The 24,602-nt window shown below is 46.5% G+C and overlaps 2 protein-coding genes across 14 annotated transcripts in view; one reads left to right on the top strand and one right to left on the bottom strand.

Moving 5' to 3' along the window:
* Positions 1–2,824: 2,824 nt before the first annotated feature.
* Positions 2,825–4,984, bottom strand: LOC745762 (serine/arginine repetitive matrix protein 3). Of its 3 annotated transcripts, none has more exons than XM_024348120.3 (4): positions 4,610–4,730; positions 4,024–4,377; positions 3,478–3,624; positions 2,825–3,089 (listed from the first exon to the last, which is right to left on the bottom strand). In XM_024348120.3, the coding sequence occupies exons 1-4, from the start codon at positions 4,634–4,636 to the stop codon at positions 2,922–2,924; spliced, it is 696 nt and encodes a 231-aa protein (XP_024203888.3). In that variant the 5' UTR covers positions 4,637–4,730; the 3' UTR covers positions 2,825–2,921. The 3 variants fall into 3 exon arrangements, with proteins under 3 accessions (XP_024203888.3, XP_024203889.3, XP_063641304.1); XM_024348121.3 differs by having other exon boundaries at positions 3,499–3,624; XM_063785234.1 differs by lacking the exon at positions 2,825–3,089 and having other exon boundaries at positions 3,541–3,624; positions 4,610–4,984.
* Positions 3,618–24,602, top strand: part of SBNO1 (strawberry notch homolog 1) — a 75,765-nt gene continuing 54,780 nt past the window's right edge. For 2 of the 11 annotated variants that reach the window (XM_063785231.1, XM_016924535.4), the window contains exons 1-4: positions 3,691–3,913; positions 18,124–18,255; positions 20,445–20,549; positions 22,718–23,030. In XM_063785231.1, the coding sequence (XP_063641301.1) occupies positions 18,124–18,255; positions 20,445–20,549; positions 22,718–23,030 (550 nt within the window). In that variant the 5' untranslated portion in view covers positions 3,691–3,913. Of the gene's footprint in view, positions 3,914–6,879; positions 6,999–15,081; positions 15,230–18,123; positions 18,256–20,444; positions 20,550–22,717; positions 23,031–24,602 lie in introns of all 11 variants that reach the window. The other 9 variants (XM_054663797.2, XM_016924531.4, XM_016924532.4 and 6 more) reach the window with 9 other exon arrangements.

The following is a 24,602-nucleotide window of genomic DNA, read 5'->3' as shown; positions in this document are numbered from 1 at the left end:
GTTGTTGCTGAGACAGAGTCTTGCTCTGTTGCCCAGGCTGGAGTGCAATGGCGCCATCTCCACTCACTGTAATTTCCGCCACCTGTGTTCAAGTGATTCTCCTGCCTCAACCTCCCGAGTAGCTGGGATTACAGGTGTGCACCACCACACCCGGCTAATTTTTTGTATTTTTAGTAGAGACAGGGTTTCACCTTGTTGGCCAGGCTGGTCTCAAACTCCTGACCTCATGATCCACCCACCTTGGCCTCCGAAAGTGCTGGGATTACAGACGTGAGCCACCACACCTGGCCTGGTGCTCACTTCTTAGACACAGAACCTCAGCTCTGCCCCTGGCTCTCCTCTCTGCATTCTCTCCTAGTTGTATTATTAATTTTTTTTTTTTGAGATGAAGTCTCACTCTGTCGCCCAGGCTGGAGTGCAGTGGCATGATCTCAGCTCACTGCAACCTCCACCTCCCGGGTTCAAGCGATTCTCCGGCCTTAGCTTCCCAAGTAGCTCAGATTACAGGTGCCTACCACCACACCCGGCTAATTTTTGTATTTTCAGTAGAGATGGGGTTTCACCATGTTGGCAAGGCTGGTCTTGAACTCCTGACCTCAGGTTATCCACCCACCTTTGCCTCCCAAAGTGCCTGGCTCACATGTGTGAACCACCGTGTCCAGCCTCTCCTAGTATAGTTTTATCCCATCTCACATTAATCCCCATCTGGATCCCCAAGCTGTAGGATTCAATTGCTTCCTAAGTATCTCCAATAGGATGTCCCAAAGGTCCCTCACCCTCAAAATTCCTTATGATTTACTTTGGTAGCGTCCAATGAACAACACTGCCCACTAGTCATACCCTTGTATTGCCTTTCCTGAGCTGAATTTGGCTGCCTTGTTAACCAATAGAATGTGGTGGAAACATCACTGTCAGTTGCAAGCCTAAGAATTTTTTTTTCTTTTCCAGACAGAGTTTTGCCAAGCGCAGTGGCTCATGCCTGTAATACCAGGACTTTGGGAGGCTGAGGCGGGCGGATCACCTGAGGTCAGGAGTTTGAGACCAGCCTGGCCAATATGGTGAAACCTCATCTCTACTAAAAATACAAAAATCAGCTGGGTGTGGTGGCACACACCTGTAGTCCCAGCTACTCGGGAGGCTGAGACAGGAGAATTGCTTGAACCTGGGAAGCAGAGGCTGCAGTGAGCCGAGATCGCACCGCTGCACTCCAGCCTGGGTGAGATAAAGCAAGACCCCGTCTCAATAAATAAATAAATAAATAAATAAATAAATAAATAAATAAGGCCCGACGCAGTGGCTCACACACGTAATCCCAGCACTTTGGGAGGCTGAGGCGGGCATATCACCTGAGGTCAGGAGTTCGAGACCAGCCTGGCTAACATGGTGAAATGCCGTTTCTACTAAAAATACAAAAAATTAGCCGGGCGTGGTGGTGGGCACCTGTAATCCCAGCTACTCAGGAGGTTGAGGCAGGAGAATCACTTGAACCCGGGAGGCGGAGGTTGCAGTGAGCTGAGATCCCGCCATTGCAACAAACTAGCTTGGGCAACAAGAGTGAAACTCTGTCTCAAAAAAAAAAAAAATTAAAAAAATAGTTTCGCTTTGTTACCCAGGCTGGTGCAGTGGCACGATTATAGCTCACTGTAGCCTCAAACTTCTTGGCAATCAAGTGATTCTCCTACCTTAGCCTCCTGAGTAGCTGGGACTATATATCACACTTGGCTAATTAAAAGTTTTTTGTTGGGCCGGGCGCGGTGGCTCACGCCTGTAATCCCAGCACTTTGGGAGGCCGAGATGGGCGGATCACGAGGTCAGGAGATCGAGACCACGGTGAAACCCCGTCTCCACTAAAAATACAAAAAAAAAAAAAAAAAAAAAAGTCCTAGCTACTCGGGAGGCTGAGGCAGGAGAATGGCGTGAACCCGGGAGGCAGAGGTTGCAGTGAGCCGAGATCGCGCCACTGCACTCCAGCCTGGGCGACCGACAGAGCGAGACCCCGTCTCAAAAAGAAAAATGTTTTTTTGTCGAGATGAGGTTGCACTTTGTTACCCAAGTCTGGTCTCAAACTCCTGGCTGAGATCCCAGTTTCAGCCTCCCAAAGTGTTGGGATTACAGGCGTGAGCCACCACACCTGGCCTGTGCCTAAGGTTTTTTTTGTTTTTTGAGTCGGATTCTCGCTCTGTCGCCCAGGCTGCAGTGCAATGGCACGATCTCGGCTCACTGCAACCTCCGTCTCTTGAGTTCAAGCGATTCTCCTGCCTCAGCCTCCAGAGTAGCTGGGATTACAGGTGCCCGCCACCAAGCCCCAGCTAAATTTTGTATTTTTAGCAGAGATGGGGTTTCACCATGTTGGCCAGGCTGGTCTCGAACTCCTGACCTCAGGTGGTCCGCCCACCCCGGCCTCCCGAAGTGCTGGGATTACAGGCGTGAGCCACTGCGCCCGGCCTAAAATATTTTTTATTTTTGTCTTTATAGGTTTTTTTCCTATGTGTGTGAGAGGATTAAATGAAATAATGTAATTAGTAAAGCGATTAGTTAGCACTTTAAAAATATTTATAAATGTATACATAGATATATAATACATATCTATGTGTACAAACACTGAAGTTTCCTATTCTTTCTGTGCCTACTTTTTCCTTTCTTTCCCCGAATACTTTCTCTGGAAGAGTTCACACTGTAACCTCCAACTGTTCCAGCTACTTGGTTTGCTTTCAGCACTACGCTTGTAGGCTGCGCAGCCAGTAGGGGGCAAGAATCACCCAGGCGTGCTTATTACCCAAGCAACGGAGTCAAACAGCACTTTCAGAATGACTTTACAAAAGGGTTACCAACAAGGTAATATGTTTATTGTGTTAGGTCGCTTAATAATAACGAAAAGATGAAAACAAGGAAGTGAGAAGCGGTAGGGACAGCCCTACTCTTCAGTATTCATTAACTGGGCGCCCCGGTGTGTCGGACTTGCGGGTGAGCGTGAAGACAGACGTGGGATAGCCGAGCTCACACGCCTTAGGCTCTGATTCTAGCCGTGGTCGCGCCGAGGGCTCCGGGTTACTTGCGGTTTCACTGCCAATAAAGTGCTTTGAGCGAGCCTAACAAGCAATGAATATGTAAACATTTTGTTTCTAGGACTAACTAGGTAATGAAGAGATCTTCCAAGTGACAGAAACGCTGCTAGGTAACTTCCTGGGCCGTAGCTCCCCACCCTAACAGGTTCTGAAAATAGCTCCAGGCCCTTCCTAGCCGAAGTTAGAAAGCAGGCGCGAGGCGCATGCGCGCGGCCCTCCGGCCGACCTCCCGATAGCCCTGGCACGCGGACCTTCTTCCCGACAGGCCGCGGGGAAAAAAGGGCGGGGAAACGGAATTACCGCGAGCTCTCCGTGAGCGCCGGCGGAAACAGTAGTCACGTGACTCTCCTAGGTGGCCTTCGCCTTCCCCCTCCCCCTTCGCGGAAACCCGGCCCCCTCACCCCTCGCCCACCCCAGAGCCGCGGTAATGGACCGTTTGGGTTCCGGAATTCTCTTGGATCCAACAACTGGCACCGGGCCGAGGAGAGCCGGCGGAGTCCGTTTTTGGCGGCGAAGACTGGGGGGTGATCAAGATGGGGGGGAAATCATCTTCCTTCACCTAGGAGGGAGGCGGGGCGGAGAGGGGCGCAGAGAGGCGGGTGGGGGAGGAGGGAGGAAGTCACGTGAGGGCGCTGCGTGCGCGCGGCGCCTCATCCGTTGCCCCTCCCCCGCCCCTCCCGGCGGGGCGGGGGGGCTGGGGGAGGGGCGTCAAGATGGCGGCGGGGAGGTAGGCAGAGCAGGACGCCGCTGCTGCCGCCGCCACCGCCGCCTCCGCTCCAGTCGCCTCTGGTCCTTCAAACTCACACCTCCCGGGAGGAGCTGTCCTGGCGCCGGGTCCCGCGGGGAAAGTAAGTCCTTCCCTTGGCCCTTTTCTCCTTCCACACTCCCCCTCCCGGACAGCCTCCCACTCCCACCCTCCTCGGGGGGCCGTGCGGGGCCAGGCTGGGGGGACAGCCACCTCGCCCCGGCTTGGGGCCTCCCTCGCCGCTTGCCGCCCCCCGCGGCCGCGCGCTCCGGGGCCCTCGGGGGCATGTTCCCGACGGCGGCGCCGTTGTACTCGCTTCCTCTGTTCGTCAGCGCCGGGCCCCGCTGTCGCCGCTCGTGGGGCTTTCGGGCTCCGGGAGCCCCGCTGTCCCGGGCCGGAGGCACCCCTCTTGGACCGCGGGGCAGGGTCTGTGCACGCCGGCTCCGCTGGGTTCGCCCCTTTGGTTTCCGCCTCACAACCCGGGGGCTGCGAGTCCGGGACCCGCGGCGAAAGTAAGGTCCGGATCCTTCCCAAGTCCTCTCTCCTGCCCCAGCATTGCTCCCGGCTCTGGGCGAGGGAGGGAGGCAGGCGACGCGGTCGTCCTTCCTAAATCTGAACCCCACACCGCGGTCCCGTGCATGCCCCACTCTTGGGGCGGTGGGGAAGCCGCGGGGGACACGTGCAGGCTCCCTTCACGCCTCTCCAGGCGACTCGCGTAGTTCTGCCTCGGCGGGCGAGCTCACCTCCCAGACCCTAAGAATTACCCATGGAGGGGAACGGCAGTTGGGGATTTGCTTACTTTGAGAGCGTTTGGCATAACGAGCATCCAGAGTTCCCCAAAGCAGTGGATACCGGTGGTTTCCCAGAAGTGGTTTGGGGTCGGTTTAACCGCTGAGGAGATTTAGGTGTTCCTAAACCCTTCTGATTGTTTCTTTCCTGACCCTGGCATCCAGCTCCTCCCCTTCCCACCCCTGCTTTGTGCTTCTGTTTGGTTAATGTTTGCGGACCACTAACTTGATCCTCGCACAGAGAAGCTGTTTTTATGTGCGTGCTCGGTTTACTGTGGGAGGCTTTTGTTTTGGGGAGTCGCTGGTTGAGAAACGTGGGAAAAGAACGGGCCAGAAAATGAGAGACAAATAAAGCAACGTTTTTATCCATTGAATTGCGCAGCCAATTGTAAGTGCACCCGGAAGTTTGTACTGAACACGTGTTGAGGGAAGGTTATAAACTGGTCCCCTTTGACCTTTGAAAGTTGGCTATTATCATTTTATGTTGAGTTAAATGTTTCATATATTCTAGACAGCCAGAATTAGGGATGGAATATGGTTTCTAAAGAGTCAGCCAGAAGGGTACAGAGAACTGTCATCCGGAGTGCCCTAGCAGGAATTGACTTAACACTTTCAGATAATTCTGCGAGCTGACAGTACAGAGGGATTCTATTTTCCACCATGTTTTCTAGCAATCAGAATTGATTTTCATAAGCGTAGGGAAAGCTATCATCGTTGCACAGAAGATAGCAGAATTTCCTACTGGTGACTTTAATTTTGGGTGGGACATTAATTTTGCAAGCAAGGGAACATTTTCTCTCATCTTTTAAAGAAGTTGTTTCCAAAATTTTTCCGATGGGAGACGACTTTATTTTTTTCCTCTGGCTTCTGCTTTTTATTTTCCATTCCAACTTATTCCATATAATTGCGTTTAGAATATTTATGCTATTTTTAAATTTTTGAGACAGGGTCCCACTCTTGCTCAAGCTGAAGTGCAGTGACGTGGTCATAGCTCACTGCAGCTTGAACTCCTGGGCTCAAGCGATCGTCCCACTTCAGCCTCCGGAGTAGCTGGGACTACAGATGTGCACCACTACAGCAGCTAATTTTTTTTTTTTAATTTTGTTGAGAGGCGGGGGTCTCACCATGTTGGGAGGCAGCTACTGGCCTCAAGCAATCTTCTGGCCTCTGCTTCCCGAAGTGGTGGGATTACAGGCATGAGCCATTGTGCCTGGCCCCTTCAGAATCTTTTTTTTTTTTTTTTTTTTGAGGCGGAGTCTTGCTGTGTTGCCCAGGCTGGAGTGTAGTGGTATGAACTCGGCTCACTGCAACCTCTGCCTTCAGGGTTCAAACAATTCTCCTGCCTCAGTCTCCCTAGTAGCTGGGATTGCAGGCATATGCCACCACACCCGGCTAATTTTTTTTTATGTATTTGGCAGAAAGGGGTTTCACCATGTTGGCCAGGCTGGTCTCACACTAGTGACCTCAAGTGATCCACTCACCTCTGTCTCCCAGAGTGCTGGAATTGCAGCCGTGAGCCACCGCCCTTGGCCCCCCCGTCAGAATCCTTTTTTTTTTTTTTTTTTTTTTTTTTGAGACGGAGTCTCGCTCAGTGGCCCAGGCTGGAGTGCGGTGGCATGATCTCTGCTCGCTGCAAGCTCCGCCTCCCGGGTTCACGCCATTCTCCTGCCTCAGCCTCCCAAGTAGCTGGGATTACAGGTGCCCGCCGCCACGCCCGGCTAATTTTTTGTACTTTTAGTAGAGACGGGGTTTCACCATGTTAGCCAGGATAGTCTCGATCTCCTGACCTCGTGATCCGCCTGCCTCGGCCTCCCAAAGTGCTGGGATTGCAGGCGTGAGCCACCACGCCCAGCAGAATCTTTTTTTTTTGAGGTGGAGTCTCGCTCTCTCGCCCAGGCTGGAGTGCGGTGTCATAACCTTGGCTCACTGCATTCCTCCGCCTCCTGGGTTAAAACGGTTATTCTGCCTCAGCCTCCCAAGTAGCTGGGACTACAGGCGCGTGCCACCATGCCCGGCTAATTTTCGTATTTTTAGTAGACACGGGGTTTCACCATATTGGTCAGGCTGGTCTCGAACTCCTGACCTGGTGCTCCGCCTGCCTCGGCCTCCCAAAGTGCTGGGATTACAGGCGTGAGCCACCGCGCCCGGCCTCAGAATCTTAAATAAAACTTCACTTTAGTTGCTGAAGGGGAGACACTGAGTTAGTGGCCTCCTATTCATTCATTCATTCATTGAATGCGGTTATATGTCAGGCAATTTTGTATTTTTTTTTTTTTTTTAGACTGTCTCGCTCTGTCACCAGGCTGGAGTGCAGTGGGGTGATCTGAGCTCACTGCAACCTCCCGCTCCTTGGTTCAAGTGATTCTCCTGCCTCAGCCTCCTGAGTAGCTGGGATTACAGGTACACGCCACCACGCCCAGCTAATTTTTGTATTTTTATTTATTTAAATATTTTTTGAGATGGAGTTTTGCTCTTGTTGCCCAGGCTGGAGTGCAATGGCGCGATCTCGGCCCACTGCAACCTCCCCCTCCCGGGTTCAAGCCATTTTCCTGCCTCAGCCTCCCAAGTAGCTGGGATTACAAGCATGAGCCACCACGTCTGGTTAACTTTGTATTTTTAGTAGAGACAGGGTTTCTGCATGTTGATCAGGCTGTTCTTGAACTCCCGACCTGAGATGATCCACCCACCTCCACCTCCCAAAGTACTGGGATTACAGGCGTGAGCCACCGTGCCCAGCCTTCTTTTTATTTTTTATTTTTTTGAGACGGAGTCTCACTCTGTTGCCCAGGCTGGAGTGCAGTGGTGTGATCTCTGCTCACTGCAACCTCCACCTCCCAGGTTCAAGCAATTCTCCTGCCTTAGCCTCCCAAGTAGCTGGGATTCCAGGCGTGTGCCACCACGCCCAGCTAATTTTTGTATTTTTAGCAGAGATGAGGTTTTACCATTTTGACTAGGATTGTTTCAGTCTCTTGATCTCGTGATCCGCCTGCCTCGGCCTTCCAAAGTGCTGGGATTGTAGGCGTGAGCCACTGTGCCTGGCCAATTTTTGCATTTTTAATAGGGATGGGGCTTCACCATGTTGGCCAGGATGGTCTCGATCTCCTGACCTCGTGATCTGCCTGCCTTGGCCTCCCGAAATGCTGGGATTACACGTGTGAGCCACTGTGCCCAACCTGTAGGTTTTAAGTGCCTTACTGAAAGTACTGTTGAAAAAGGGGCAGCATGCAGATTCATTTTATGCTTTAAAAAGTGGTTTGTCTCAGACGAGCTCGGTGGTGCACGCCTGTAATCCCAGCACTTTGGGGGGCCAAGGCTGGTGGATCACGAGGTGAGGAGATCCATACCATCCTGGCTAACACGATGAAACCCCCTGTCTACTAAAAATACAAAAAATTAGCTGGGTGTGGTGATCCGCACCTATAATCTCAGCTACTCTGGAGGCTTAGGCAGGAGAATCGCTTGAACCCGGGAGGCAGAGGTTGCAGTGAGCCGAGATTGCGCCACTGCACTCCAGCCTTGGCGACACAGCGAGACTCTGTCTCAAAAGAAAAAAAAAGTGGTTTCCCTCAGAGTTTAGCTACAGATATGTTTAGGCATTTCTTAGCATCTAAATTGAGCTTCGATTTGTGACTTGCCACCTGTGAAGATGGAGAACACTCAGGGCTAGTCCTACTGAGTAACCTCACATTCCTTGAGGCTCTGTGGGTTCCCATGCTTTGCCTTTCTAAAGTTGGTGTAAAGATACATTTTTTTTTTTTTTTTTTTTTTGAGATGGTGTTTCACTCTTGTCACCCAGGCTGGAGTGCAATGGTGCAACCTTGGCTCACCTGCAAGCTCCGCCTCCCAGGTTCAAGCAATTCTCCTGCCTCAGCCTCCCAAGTAGCTGGGATTAACAGGCGCCCACCACCATGCCTGGCTAATTTTTTTGTGTGTTTTTAGTAGATACAGGGTTTCATCACATTGGCCAGGCTGGTCTCGAACTCCTGACCTCAGGTGACCAACCGGCTTGGCCTCCCAAGCTGCTGGGATTACAGGCTTGAGCTACCATGCCTCGCCAAAGATAATTTTTAAGAGTAATTACTTTAGCATTAAATACCAATTAATAACTATCTAAAATGATGTAATCCTAAAGTTTTTGCAGTTGTCTTTGTTTTTATATGCTGATTGACAGATGCAATTTGTTGTGGCTTGAACTCACCAAGTGTTAAGACAACCTTAGGGATACCACTGAAATTTCCTTAAGTGGAAAGGATGGGCTCTTAAAGATCAGGAATTCTCTTTTATGAATAAGATATGGTATGAAACCTATCAAATTAACTTATTTATTGGGAGGCAATATATAGATTAGAGTCATGCTTTTCAAATATTTTTATTGCATCCCACAGTAAGAAATGCGGTTTACATTGTGACGTAGTATACATATACCCATACAACTATATATGTATCTTTTTTTTTTTTTGAGACGGAGTCTCCCTCTGTTGCCCAGTCTGGAGTGCAGGAGTGCGATCTTGGCAACCTCCACCTCCTGGGTTCAAGTGATTCTCCCACCTCAGCATCTCAAGTAACTGGGATTACAGGTGTGTGCCACCACGTCCAGCTACCTTTTTTGTGTATTTAGTAGAGACATATATGTATATGTTGGCCAGTGTATATGTTGGCCAGGCTGGTCTCGAACTCCTGGCTTCAAGTGATCTCATCTTGGCCTCCCAAAGTGCTGGGATTACAGGAGTGAGCCACCGCACTCGGCCTATACTGAGATATTTTAAAATGCTGATATAGTAGGCTGGGTGCGGTGGCTCACGCCTGTAATTCCAGCACTTTGGGAGGCCGAGGCGGGCTGATCACGAGGTCGGGAGATGGAGACCATCCTGGCTAGCACGGTGAAACCCTGTCTGTACTAAAAATACAAAAAAATTAGCTGAGTGTGGTGGTGGGCGCCTATAATCCCAGCTACTGGGGAGGCTGAGGCAGGAGAATCACTTGAACCCGGGAGGCAGAGCTTCCAGTGAGCCAAGATCTCGCCTCTGCCCTCCATCCTGGGTGACAGAGCAAGAGTCCATCTCAAAACAAAACAAAACCTGATACACTAAATTGATTTGACACCCTGCTAATGTGTTGTGATCAGTAGTTTGAAAAGTACTGGAACAGGGTTGGGAGTACAGGATCTTGGAGTGATGCGGTGTCAGACCTTCTGAATTCGTAATTCTATTCCAAGCTCCCTTTGTTGTATTTCATTTTTCTTCTTTTTTTTTTTGAGACGGAGTCTTGCTCTGTCGCCCAGGCTGGAGTGCAGTGGCGCGATCTCGGCTCACTGCAAGCTCTGCCTCCTGGGTTCACGCCATTCTCCTGCCTCAGCCTCTGTAGTAGCTGGGACTACAGGCGCCTGCCACCGCGCCCGGCTAATTTTTTTCGTATTTTTAGTAGAGACGGGGTTTCACTGTGGTCTCGATCTCCTGACCTCATGATCCACCTGCCTCGGCCTCCCAAAGTGCTGGGATTATAGGCGTGAGCCACCGCACCTGGCCCGTTATTTCATTTTTCTAAGCCTTAGTTTATAAATTGTGACTAAGGGATAATGGGTAGCATTTGATACTCATGGGTTATCTTGAAGGTTAAAAGAAAAAAACACACCCATATATGGGTTGAGCATCCCTAATCTGAAGATTCAAAATCTGAAACTTTCAGCACTGACATGATGCCACAAGTGGGAAATTCCACTCTTGACCTCACGTGAGTGATCACAGTCCAAAATGCAGTCAAAACTTTGTTTCATGCACATTTTAAGGTACTGTATAAAACTATCTTCAGGCTATGTGTATCAGGTGTATATGAAACATAAGTGTATTTTGTGTTTAGACTTGGGTCCAGTCTCTAAGATATCTCATTATGTATGTACAGGTATTCCAAAATCCAAAAAACCCTGAGTCACTTCTGGTTCCAAGTTTCAGATACGGGAAACTCAGCCTGTAGTGAGAATCAAGACAATTGACCATCTGAATTTGACTAGTGATAATCAAGAAAGTTGTTTAATTCCCCCCAACTCAATTATTTGTGTATTGCTTTTGTAAAGGACTTTTGTGGCTTTGTATATAATTTGCACATTCCTTTGTAAATATCTTCTTCCTACAGGTTTTGCAGTGGGGGATACTTTACCAAGCAAGGTCCTATGAAGGGTAGATGTTGAAAAGTACAGATTGCATTCTTTGTTGTTGTTGTTTTGTTTGTTTCTGAGATGGAGTCTCCTCTTTCGCCAGGTTGGAGTGTAGTGGCACGACCTCGGCTCACTGTAACCTCCACTTTCCGGGTTCAAGCTATTCTCCTGTCTCAGCCTCCCGAGTAGCTGGGACTACAGGCACCCGCCACCATGCCCAGCTAATTTTTGTATTTTTCGTAGAGATGGGGTTTCATCATGTTGGCCAGGATGGTCTCAATCTCTTGACCTTGTGATCCGCCTGCCTCAGCCTACCAAAGTGCTAGAATTGCAGGCGTGAGCCACCATGCCTGACTGTTTGTTGTTTTGAGACGGAGTCCCACTCTGTCGCCCAGGCTGGAGTGCAGTGGTGCAGTCTCAGCTCACTGCAACCTTCACCCCCTGGGTTCCGGTGATTCTCCTGCCTCAGCCTCTGGAGTAGCTGGGATTACAGGCGCGCCACCATGCCCGGCTAATTTTTGTGTTTTTAGTAGAGATGGTGTTTCACTATGTTGACCAGGCTGGTCAGGTCTCGAACTCCTGACCTCAAGTGATCTGCCTGCCTCGGCCTCCCAGAGTGCTGGAATTACAGGCATGAGCCACCATGCCCAGCCCAGATTACATTCTTTTAGATAAAGGAAATTCTTGTAAACTAACTTCTTTGTAACTGCTGTTTCTTTCTCCTGATGTTCTTAAGTGTCTACTGCACACAGTAGACACTTAATATTTGTTGATGAACTGTATCTCTAACTGGATCATTATCCTAAAATTCTTAAACTAAATGTCAGTCATATCACAGCTGCATAAAAGCACAGATAAAGCTGAATCTCGAATCAGACATGCTTAGCACTCTAAGGAGAAAAAAATCCTTTTTGTTATTAGCTAAGGTGAAGATATTTGCTAAGTGATGGTATCCGTGCACATTTAAAAATGCACAGTTTATTCTAAATTTAGTAACTGATTGGTCAAGTTGGATGTGTAGCAGTAACACTTTAAGATAAAACGGGACTAGTATTTTATATAATTGATATGTGCAGGGCACGGTGGCTCACGCCTGTAATCCCAACACTGTGGGAAACCGAGGCGGATGGATCAATTGAGGTCAGGAGTTTGAGACCAGCCTTGCCAACATGGTAAAACCCCGTGTCTACTAAAAATACAAAAAAATTAGCTGGGTGTGGGGGCACGCGCCTGTAATACCAGCTACTCTGGAGTCTGAGGCAGGAGAATCGCTTGAACCCGGGGGGGCGGATTCAAGGTTGCAGTGAGCTGAGATCGTGCCATTGCACTCCAGCTTGGGTGACAGAACAAGACTCCATCTCAAAAAAACAAACAAACCCAAAGACTAGTATGAAAGTTAATTATTTAATGGATTGCTAACAAAGTTTGTATTCTGGGGAATAAAGTGCTGAATCAGTGATACGGGAGTAAACATCTTTTTTGGATGAAATACTAATATATATAAAAATGATAGTAGCTAGCTAGTAGCTAACATTTACTCCAGGTAGTATCACATTTACTTCACACAGTAATCCTATGAAGGAAGTTCTATTTGTATTATTTTAAGATGAGGAAACTGAGTCAGAGAAGTTCTCACTTGACCATATCATACTACTAGTGGGCAATGCAGCCAGTATTTGAACCTAGGTATTTTGTCCGACTCCATGATCCTCAGCCACTGTGGTGTGCTACTGCTATTGTGGACATGTCCCTCGTGTCTGCTCAGAGCTGTAGAGATTGGTTTTAGGTCTCAGCAAGAGGAACCTTGTCCCCCTTGGTAACTTTCTGTGTTGGTATTCTGAATGGGAACTATATCCTTCCATTCTTCTGGTTGGCTATTGTTTCTCAGTATTCTCTTCCTGCCAAAACTAGCTCTTAGTTTTTCTCTACTGCTGTGTCTTTGTGTCTTACTTATCATAGAAGTTTTCATAGGCGTACTGTTTTGAAATAGGTCATGTTTTCAAATGCTTTCGTTTATTTTTCATTTTTTTGGGACAGGGTCTCACTCTGTCACCCAGCCTGGAATGCAGTGCCATGAACATGCCTCACTGCAGCTTCGACCTGCTAGGCTCAAGGGATCCTCCTGCCTCAGCCTTCCAAGTAGCTGGGACCACAGGTGCATGTCACTACACCCAGCTAATTTTTTGAGGTTTGTTTTTATTTTTTGTTGGAGATGGAGTCTCGGTCTGTCGCCCAGGCTGGAGTGCAGTGCTGCGATCTTGGCTCACTGCAACCTCCGCCTCCCGGGTTCACGCGATTCTCCTGCCTCAGCCTTCTGAGAAGCTGGGATTATAGGCGCCCGCCACCACACCCGGCTATTCTTTGTATTTTTAGAGGAGACGGTTTCACCACATTGGCCAGGATGGTCTCAAACTTGTGACCTTAGGGGAGCCACCGTGCCCAGCGTTTTTTAATTTTTATTATTTTTTATTTTATTGTTAAGAAACAGGGTCTCAGCTGGGCATGGTGGCTTATGCCTGTAATCCCAGCACTTTGGGAGGCCCAGGCGGGCGGATCACGAGGTCAGTAGATCAAGACCATCCTGGCCAACATGGTGAAACCCTGTCTCTACTAAAAATACAAAAATTAGCTGGGTGTGGTGGCGCAGGCCTGTAGTTTCAGCCACTTGGGAGGCTGAGGCAGGAGAATTGCTTGAACTTGGGAGGTGGAGGGTGCAGTGAGCTGAGATTGCGCCACCGCACTCCAGCCTGGGCGACAGAGCAAGACTCTGCCTCAAAAAAAAGAAAAAGAAACAGGGTCTCCCTTTGTTGCCCAGGCTGGTTTCAAACTTCTGGACTGAAGTGATCCTCCTTCCTTAGCCTCCCAAAATGCTGGGATTATAGGTGTGAGTCACCGCACCCAGCTTTCAAATGTATTTATGATAAAAATTGAACTCTTTTTTTGTCCATTGTTTGAGAGAGAGACCTTCCGTGGTTAGTAACTTGGGTTTGTCAGACTGCTCCATGGTAAATGTCATCTGAGGTCTATGAATTCCTTTGTAGACACACTAACACAGTTCTCTTGTACCTAACAGTATTTAGCATTTATATGGTGCTTTGTGACTTAAAAGTGAAAATGTTTTTCCTCCTATGAACAGGTCTTATTTGTAAAATGAGGAGGAGATTGGCTAATACAAGTTTTTAAGGGCTCTCTCAGCTTGAGCACCAAAATTCTGTGAGTCTATAATAGTTTCTGAATAGAAATATAATTACATACTAAGGGTTTTGCCTAATGGAGTTAGAGAATGGGATAGATGTTCTCTCTCTATCCCCTTTCCCTCCTTCACCCTGCAAAAAAAGAAGAAATAGAGAATTTGTGCCCGTTTGGCTGAGAAATGATCCCTAGTATTCCATTTATGTATAAGATATATGTTAGGATTAAAATCTTTTTCATTAGTAGCTTGTAAAAGACAGTGTCTTTTACAGACGTTGTTATTCCCAGGTCATTCATCAGATTAGAGGGTCTTAAATTGTTACTATTTTAATTGACCAGTAAAAATTGTCTATATGGTGTATAACATGTTTTGGTATATGCAAGTATACATTGTGGAATGGCTAAGTCAAATTGTGATTCCTATGAGTGAGTTCTAAGCTGGTCACCGATAATGTTATTTATGACTGTTGCTCTCTTTCTTACATGAACATCAGAAAGTTTCTCAGTAAAATTTTTTTGTACTTAAATGCTCATTGTTAGGAAAACATTTCAGAAAGCTCTCATGAACTGAATAATACTTTGCAGTGAATATGCATTTCATTGATTAATGGCATCTCTACACTTTTGAATATTATTAGATAGGGCTTGGTGTATAGCTCATGGACTGATGGATCCTGTGGCCTGCAGGGGCTCTGTGGTCTGTAGTTTTGGAAGTCACTGGATTAAAACAATGTACTTCTGTTTCAAATGTAAAGAAATCATTTCCAGTATTTATTTTAAAGAGATGACATTTTGATAGTCTCCAGAGTTCTATTAATCTGGGTCAAGATTATCTGTAGCCAGTGGGCCAAGACCCTATTTTAGTCTTAACGAAGTATTTTATGGATTGAAAATGTTAAAAGCATTGATTTAGAGCTCTAGGTACTTGTTCGTATTATGCAGTAGGATAATTTGTAAAAGTATGGTCAAATGTGTCTATATTATAAAAATTAGTTAACTTGGTCTTTTTTTTGAATCAAAAGTCATCAGGCAAACAACTTTATTTGAAATCTATATTGGGACATTTCTCCTGTTAACTCTGTCATTCAGTTCCTTCATGTTATTTATATCTTGCTGTCTAATACTTTATTCCCCCTCCAGTTTTAATCTCAATCTGGCGTTTATTCTGAAATAAAATAATGAAACATCGTAGTTTACCAACATCAACTTTATCTACTCATTGGAAAGAAAACTTCATGGATTTTGGGAGTTTGAACTATCTAGTTTCTAATCTTCTACCACTTCCTGCGTGAGTGAACTTCGGTAGATGATTTAAGTTTTCTGACCCTCAGTTTCAGCTCTTAAATTATATTACCCATCTCACTCAGGGTTGTTTTGGGCTTGAGTATGGTAATGTTTATGAAGAATTTAACACGGTGCTAGGCTTGTTTGCTTCCTTCCTCACTCCCTGCCCAAAATGGTTTTCTTCCTCAGGTTGCTTTTCCTTTTTCTGGAAAATTCTGGAGAAATCTCCTTTGGGAGGCTGGGCGCGGTGGTGCACGCCTGTAATCCTAGCACTTTGGGAAGCCGAGGCGGGCGGATTGCCTGAGCCCAGGAGTTTGAGACCAGCCTGGGCAATATGGTGAAACCCCGTCTCTACTAAAATACAAAAAATTAGCTGGGCATGGTGGCGGGCAGCTGTAGTCCCAGCTACTCGGGAGGCTGAGGTAGGAGAATTTCTTGAACCTGGAAGGCGGAGGTTGCGGTGAGCCGAGATCGCGCCACTGCACTCCAGCCTCGGTGACAGAGCGAGACTCCGTCTCCAAAAAATCTCCTTTGGGGTGTCTGTTTTTCCTCCCACTCTTCTACACAGTGGTCTGCCCTCTTTCATTCTGGGTATCTGGTTTTCACCTTAAACTCACTCATGTTTCCATTAGAACATCTGTCTAAATGATACACAAACGTAGGTGACATAGACGCAGTAGAGGATTTCTTTGTTAAATGCTTTCATCTGAAACAGTTCTTACATGCTAGAAGTCATGCTCAGGCCGGGCACAGTGGCTCACGGCCTGTAATCCCAGCACTTTGGGAGGCCAAGGTGGGTGGTTCACCTGAGGTCAGGAGTTCGAGACCAGCCTGGCCAACATTGTGAAACCCTGTCTCTACTAAATACAAAAATTAACCAGGTGTGTTGGTGGGCGCTACTTGGGAGGGTGAGGCAGGAGCATCAGCCCGGGAGGCAGTGGTTGCAGTGAGCCGAGACCGCACCATTGTACTCCACCTTGGGCAACAAGAGCGAAACTGCGTAGTCATGCTCATTGTGCTCTTGGCTAATGCCATTTTTGTAGGACATCATGAAACACTGACACTTAATTTTATCACAGTCTGAGAACAAATGGACTAGCTGAAAATTAGTATATTTATGTAACATGAAATTAGTTTTCTGAGAAGAGTACAGATTTTTCATAAGTATGTTTGTATATGTAAATTGGTTATTTCAGGGAAATTAATGAGAAAAGTTAAAATTTAGAAAGCTCTTTTTCCCCCCTATAAAATGGGTAAAAATCCATGGCAGCAGAATAGTTTGGCCCCTGAGATTATAGTTGGAAAAACCTCCAAACTAAAATCTGTCTACTTGCTTTAAATTGGCTTTATCCCCCCACCCCGGCAAACTCCGTAGAACTCATCCTTTAGGTCTTCTGGGCTCGGTGTTTATTTTTTATTTTCTCTTGGCCTGACTCTAACCATTCATCAGCTCATACTTTTTCTCTGACGTGCTTCATATTCTCGCTTCCATTCTGAGTTTGTATTTAAGCTAAATGTGATGGATTTAGCTCCCTAAGTATCTTGGATTCCATTTCCCCTTCTTTCTCTCTGCCCCATGCAGTTATAATACATCTCTCTCCTGGTCAGCTATGTCAGTTTCCCAAGATGTCATTCTGCTCCTGGTCTTCTGCTCCCTCTTAGTTTGTTTCCACATTGCTGTTGAGTAATCCTTCTATTTTTTTCTTTCTTTACTGAGTTGAGTTGGGGGTCTTACTCTGTAGCCCAGGCTGGAGTGCAGTTGTGCAATCACAGCTCCCTGCAGTCTCCAACTCCTGGGCTTAAGCCATCCTCCCAAGTAGCTGGGACTACAGGCGTGCACCACCACACTTGGCTAATTAAAAAAATTTTTTTGTAGATACAGGGTCTCTAGGCAGGTCTTGAACTGCTGGCCTCAAGCTAACCTCCTGCACCTCCACTTTGGTGCTGGGATTACAGACCTGAGCCACAGTGCCCAGACTTGTAATCTTTCTAAATCACAAATCTGCCGTGTCAAGTAGTCCTCAATCAGAAAACTTGTTAGTAATCCCTGTTTCCCACAAGAGCAAGTGAACTCTCCAGCATGGTGTACAGGGCTGTAGGTGATACCTTCATCTCTTGCCGTTTCCTGCCTGAGCCCCATACTTCTGTTCTGAGCTTCCATACCCTTGTCGAATTAACTCCAGAGGTTTTCTTTTTCTTTTTTTTTTTTTGAGATGGAGTCTCGCTTTGTCACCCAGGCTGGAGTGCAGTGGCACAATCTTGGCTCACTGCAACCTCCACCTCTTGGTTCAAACGGTTTTTCCTGCCTCAGCCTCCAGAGAAGCTGGGATTACAGGCACCCGCCACCACATGTGGCTAATTTTTGTATTTTTAGTAGAGGCAAGGTTTCACCATTTTGGCCGGGCTGGTCTCAAACTTCTGAACTCAGGTGATCCACCTGGCTTTGCCTCCTGGCGTGCTGGGATTACAGGTGTGGGCCACTGCATCTGGCCTCCAGCCATAGTTTTTAAAGTGTGTCAAATTCTTTCATACCTCTATGTTTTGAATGCATAGTCGAGAGGATCCTTGTCCACCTGATGATTCCCTGATGCTCTGCTGCATTGTCATCTTTATAACATCTCTGCTTCCACAAAGTTCATTATTTCCTTCTCTGTTCCCGTAGCCTTTTGTAGATGCATACTTGTGCTATGATTTATGTACTTCTCTATCCTTTTTTAGAGTGAGCTTGGGATCCAAGACTATTTCTCTTTTATCCTCTTTGTCTGATACATGGCAGGTTCTTCATTAATATTGAATGAATGGGTCTAATAGAGATTGTTGGATTGTTTATATTTAGAGGGGAGTTAATATTTGTCACTTTTTGTTTTTTATGTTAATATTTAATATTTCCCTTTAAAGATGGTGGAGCCAGGGCAAGATTTACTGCTTGCTGCTTTGAGTGAGAGTGGAATTAGTCCGAATGACCTCTTTGATATTGATGGTGGAGATGCAGGGCTTGCAACTCCAATGCCTACCCCGTCAGTTCAGCAGGTAAGAAGAGTTTTCCAAAGCCTCTCTTTCTTAGTGATTTCTGCTTACAGTATTTTTTTTTTAAAGATAGTCTCACTCTGTGGCCCAGGCTGGGGTGCAGTGGTGCAGTCATGGCTTACTGAAGCCTCAACCTCCCAGGCTCAAGCCATCCTTCTGCCTCAGCGCCCCAAGTAACTGGGACTACAGGCACGTGCCACCACATCCCGCTAATTTTTTGTCTTTTTTGTAGAGACAGGGTTTGCCATGTTGCCCAGGCTGGTCTTGAACTCCTGAGCTCAAGCGATTGCCCACCTCGGCCTCCCAGAGTGTTGGGATTACAGGTGCGAGCCAAGCTTGGCCCAATTTTAAATATACATGTGAAGCCTTAATTTTAAATACATGTGTTAATTTTTTTTTTTTTTTTTTTTTTTTTTCTGAGACGGAGTCTTGCTCTGTCACCCAGGCTGGAGTGCAGTGGCGCAATCTCAGCTCACTGCAACCTCTGCCTCCTGGGTTCACAATTCTCTTGCCTCAGCCTCCTGAGTAGTTGGGATTACAGGCATGGGCCACCACGCCTGGCTAATTTTTGTATTTTTAGTAGAGATGGGGTTTCACCATGTTGTTCAGGCTGGTCTCAAACTCCTGACCTTGTGATCTGCCTGCCTCAGCCTCCCAAAGTTCTGGGGTTATAGGCGTGAGCCACTGTGCCCGGCCAAATGTTATTTTTATGTTGAGTGTTCATTTTGATTTATGAGGCAGAAAATAATAATGAAAACCAAAACATTATTTTCTGGTTTGATATTATTATAAACGTATAGACAGTGTAAGAGATGTTTAGTGTTCTTGTGGGAGTATCTTTAATTTCCTTAATCGTTGTTTAATTATTTAGGGATATTCTTCTGTGATCTCATTATATACATTCTCTGAAAGCAAAAACGTAAGATTCTGGCTGGGCATAGTGTCTCATGCCAGTAATCCCAGCACTTAGGGAGGCTGAGGCTGAAGGATTGCTTGAGCCCAGGAGTTTGAGACCAGCCTGGGCAACGTAGCAAGACCTTGTCTCTACAAAAAGTTAAATAAAATTAGGTGGCCGAGGTTGTGTGCACTTGATGTCCCAGCTACCCAGGAGGCTGAGGTGGGAGGATCGCTTGAGCTCAGGAGTTTGAGGCTGTTGTGAGTTGTTATCGTGCCACTGCACTTTAGCCTGGGTGACAGAGCAAGACCTTGTTTCTGAAAAATAAAAAAATAGACTGGTCCGAGTGCAGTATTGTTTACAGGTAATTGATCACAGCCAGTTACAGATTTCTTTGTTTCTCCTCTACTCCCACTGGTTCACCTGACTAGCCTTAAAAAAAAAAAAAGACTAAAAAAAATTTTTTTTTCTTGAGACAGAGTCTCATTCTGTCACCCAGGCTGGAGTGCAGTGGCACGATCTTGGCTCACTGCAACTTCCACCTCTCAGGTTCAAGCAGTTCTCCCGCCTCAGCCTCCCGAGTAGCTGGGATTACAGGCGGCCGCCGCCAAGCCCAGCTAATGTTTTTATTTATTTATTTATTTGTTTTATTTATTTGTGTTTTTTGAGACCGAGTCTCGCTCTGTCACCCAGTCCAGAGTGCAGTGGTGCAATCTCCACTCACTGCAACCTCCGCCTCCCAGGTTCATGCCATTCTCCTGCCTCAGCTTCCCAAGTAGCTGGGACTACAGGCGCCCACTACCACACTCGGTGAATTTTTTGTATTTTTAGTAGAGACAGGGTTTCACCACATTAGCCAGGATGGTCTCGATCTCCTGACCTTGTGATCCTCCTGCCTTGGCCTCCCAAAGTGCTGGGATTACAGGGGTGAGCCACCGCGCCTGGCCAAGCCCAGCTAATTTTTTGTGTTTTAGTAGAGATGGGGTTTCACCATGTTGGACAGGCTGGTCTTAAACTCCTGACCTCATGATCCGCCCACCTTGGCCTCCCAAAGTGCTGGGATTACAGGCATGAGCCACCACGCCCGGCCTACAAAAATGTTTTAAAAAAGAAATTGTTAGTACAGTTTTGTGGAGATCTTGTGCTTGCAAAGATTATTACATTATAAATCTGCTGTTAGTGATTTCACATCAGTTTGAATGTTAAACTTGATATTTTTTAATAAATGCAAATCTTGTCCTTGAAACAGAATTTACTGCTGTCCTTTATTTTTTGTCTGATGTTGTTTTCTCTCCAGTCAGTGCCACTTAGTGCATTAGAACTAGGTTTGGAGACCGAAGCAGCAGTTCCTGTTAAACAAGAACCAGAGACTGTACCTACTCCAGCACTATTAAATGTGAGGGTAAGAATGATTTAGATTCATTGTTACTTCTAAAATAGTTTAGAAGTGTAGTGAGAAAACATGGCCAGGTGTGGTGATTCGCACCTGTAGTCTCAGCACTTTGAGAGGCTGAGGTAGGAGGATTGCTTGAGCCAAGGAATTCAAGACCAGCTTGAGCAAAATGGCAGGACCCCATCTCTATAAAAGAAGAAATGGGCTGGGCACAGTGGCTCATGCCTGTAATCCTGGCACTTTGGGAGGCCAAGGTGGGTGGATCACTTGAGGTCGAGTTCAAGACCAGCCTGGCCAACATGGTGAAACTCCATCTCTATCTCTACTAAAAATACAAAAATTAGCTTGGTGTGGTGGTGCACGCCTATAGTCATAGCTACTCGGGAGGCTGAGGCAGGAGAATGGCACGTACCCGGGAGGTAGAGCTTGCAGTGAGCCGAGATGGGGCCGCTGCACTCCAGCCTGGGTAACAGAGCGAGACTCTGTCTCAACAACAACAACAAAAAAAAGCATAATTAATAAAAAATAAAAAACTTTTTAGTGTGAAATAGTTTTCTCTCTCTAGTTCTGCTTTTTGCCACTTTCCCAATATCCTACCCTTACCTCCTACTTTGCGACACATTTCTTTCATTCTTGTTTCGTTTTTTTTTTTTTTTTTTTTTTGAGATGGAGACTCGCTTTGTCGCCCAGGCTGAAGTGCAGTGGCACCATTTCGGCTCGCTGCAACCTCTGCCTCCTGGGTTCAAGCAATTCTTCTGCCTTAACCTTCCGAGCAGCTGGGACTATAAGGCGCCCACCACCATGCCTGGCTAATTTTTGTATCTTTAGTAGAGACAGGGTTTTACCATGTTGGCCAGGCTAGTCTTGAGCTCCTGACCTCAGATAATGTGCCCATCTCAGCGTCCCAAAGTGCTGGGATTACAGATGTGAGCCACCGCTCCCAGCCCCACAAAAATATTTTTAAAAACAGATTTGTACGTGAAGATATATAACACGGTCATTGATGACAAGTCAAAATATTGAAAGAAGTTGTGAATAGTAGACTTTATTTATTTTATTTTTTTATTTTTTATTTTTTGAGATGGAGTCTCGCTCTGTCGCCCAGGCTGGAGTGCAGTGGCGCGATCTCGGCTCACTGCAACCTCCGCCTCCCGTGTTCAGGCCATTCTCCTGCCTCAGCCTCCCGAGTAGCTGGGACCATAGGCGTCCGCCACCATGCCCGGCTAATTTTTTGTATTTTTAGTAGAGACGGGGTTTCACCGTGTTAGCCAGGATGGTCTCGATCTCCTGACCTCGTGATCCGCCCGCCTCAGCCTCCCAAAGTGCTGGGATTACAAGTGTGAGCCACCGCGCCCGGCCAATAGTAGACTCTCTATTAAAAAGACTCATTATTAAAGGAGTCGTGGAGAAATAGCAAATAGTGTTGAGGAGGAAAAAAGTGAAAATGTCATCAATCAAGGCATTAGAAACTTTCTGTTACTAGTCTTTTGGGGAGATTGGGGTGGGAGGGGTCTTGCTATTTTGCCAAGGCTGGTCTTAAAATCAAGTGAACTTCCTGTGTCACCCTCCCAATTAGCTGGAAATGCAGGTGCACACCACTGTGCCTGGCTTAGTCCTGTTATTTTCGGTTTGTGTGGGATAGTTCCATTTTATGCTTGCCATCCCTGACAGTTATAGAAAGGGTTATATTACAGCTATACCTTCTTTTCATCAAAGTTGTCCGTTTAACTTGGTAATTTGTAGCTAATCAAATCAGAAATGAAGTACTAATATTTAGGCAAGGCTGGGCACAGTGGCTCACGCCTGTAGTCCCAGCACTTTGGGAGGCTGAGGTGGGAGAATGGCATGAGCCCAGGAGTTTGAGACCAACCTGAGCAACATAGGGAGACTCTTATCTCTAAAAACAATTTGCCGGGCATGGTGGTGTGCACCTGTAGTCCCAGCTACTTGAGAGGTTGAGGTACAAGAATCACTTGAGCCCAGTTGGGCAAGGCTGCAGTGAGCTATGATCGCACTTCAGCCTGGATGACAGAACGAGACTGCTTCAAAGAAAAAAAAAAAAAAAGCAATGATAAAAGTGCATTTTAGGTTTTTAGTTGTCCTTCCAGGTTTGTGGATATAAGCTTCATTAGAGAATGAAGCATTTTTCAGTGGTGTATTTTTTGTTTTCTATCTAGCAGCAGCCTCCATCTACTACAACATTTGTGCTGAATCAAATAAATCATCTTCCACCCTTGGGATCTACAATTGTAATGACTAAAACACCACCTGTAACAACCAACAGGCAAACCATCACTTTAACTAAGTTTATCCAGACTACTGCAAGCACACGCCCGTCAGTCTCAGCACCAACAGTACGAAATGCCATGACCTCTGCACCTTCAAAAGACCAAGTTCAGCTTAAAGATCTACTGAAAAATAATAGTCTTAATGAACTGATGAAACTAAAGCCACCTGCTAATATTGCTCAGCCAGTAGCAACAGCAGCTAGTAAGTCTGTTTTCAATAGTATCAACTTTCTCTCTGGTAAGCTATGTCGCATGTTTTTTTTTAAACGATTTGCTTGGGTTTTTAAAGAACTGGCCATAAAAGGGTGTTATATGCATTATTTTGCGTACTTACAGTCTTTAACACAATTCAAGGGAAGCAAAAGTTTAGATGCCTTGGGTAGGTTGTTTAGCTTTGAAATGTGATTTCTGGGATTATCAGGTAGCTACGTTAGCAACATGAAATCTTACCAGTTTTATATATTATAGGTAGTCAGTTAACATTTTTCTTAATCCTTTACAAATCCTTTACAAATAGCTGTTTACCTATGACTCATCTGTGGATCTTGTTTGAAAGCAGAATCTGATTCTCAGTAGAGCCCACAATTCTACATTTCTTTTTTCTTTTTTTGAGACAGATTTTCAGTCTGTCACCCAGACTGGAGTGCAGTGGTGCGATCTCTGCTCACTGCAGCTTCTGTCTCCTGGATTCAAGTGATTCTCCTGCCTCAGCCTCCCGAGTAGCTGGAATTAGAGGCGCTTGCCACCACACCCAGCTAATTTTTGTATTTTTAATAGAGACGGGGTTTCACTATGTTGGCCAGGCTGGTCTCGAACTCCTGAGCTCAGGCAGTCTGCCCACCTTAGCCTCCCAAAGTGTTGTTGGGATTACAGGCGTGAGTACCACGCCCGGCCTGCTTGTGTTTTTATGAAATAGAGGACTAAGAGCATTCTAAAAGAATGGGCGATAAGTGTTTATAGGAAGATGTAGAACTTTGTCTTAAGTGACAGATGTCATTAAAATTTTCAGATCATCTGGTTTTTATGTTTGGGTCCATACCACTGTGTCCTTGTGGCTGTAGTTTTTTGTTTTTTGGTTTTCGTTTTTTGGTTCTCCTCTTAAGGTCATTGTCCTGAACTGACTGCAACCTGGCAGTGAGATGCGAGTTGGGAAATCATTTTAGCTGTCTTAGGACTGATTCCATTTTCTGCTGTGGAGTGCAGCACTGTGACCTTGACCTGGCTGAGGTGCAGGGCAGTTTCTGGAATCACTCGCAAGGGACTTGGGGATGGTCGACAGTTGGTGGAAGATGCTTCTCGTTACGGTCTTTGGATTTAATGAGGAAGTCTGCTTCTTATATGAGTGGCTTTCTGAGCATTGTACTCCTCACATCAGCATATGCCATCATAACTTAAAGGAGTGGATGTATGCCATTGTGAGGGAAGAATTTAGAGAACACAACAGAAAACGGGATAGATTTGGAGCTGACTGAACAAGATATCTAGTACAGTAAATTCTCCCACATTTAAGGTAGTGATTTTTAAAAGACAAATGCAGACATTTGTAAGGCTGCACAGCAAGACTATCCATGTATGGAAGCCTGAGAAACTGTCAAGCTAGGTCAGGACTAAGAAACAAAGATGGGCCAGACGCAGTGGCTCATGCCTGTAATCCCAGCACGTTTGGAGCCCAAGGTGGGTGGATCACGAGGTCAGGAGTTCAAGACCAGCCTGGCCAAGATGGTGAAACCCCACCTCTACTAAAAATATGAAAATTAGCCGGGCATGATGATGG

The sequence above is a fragment of the Pan troglodytes genome, chromosome 10 (genome assembly GCF_028858775.2).
Source record: "Pan troglodytes isolate AG18354 chromosome 10, NHGRI_mPanTro3-v2.0_pri, whole genome shotgun sequence".
Classification (NCBI taxonomy): domain Eukaryota; kingdom Metazoa; phylum Chordata; class Mammalia; order Primates; family Hominidae; genus Pan; species Pan troglodytes.
This window is presented reverse-complemented; position numbering and strand designations above follow the sequence as displayed.

Coding starts and splice junctions, on each gene's coding strand:
- LOC745762 (XM_063785234.1), bottom strand. CDS start 4,968: ATGGATAAAAACGTTGCTTTATTTGTCTCTCATTTTCTGGCCCGTTCT. Junction 4,378..4,609: donor TTATGCCAAACGCTCTCAAA/GTAAGCAAATCC, acceptor TCCCTCGCCCAG/AGCCGGGAGCAATGCTGGGG.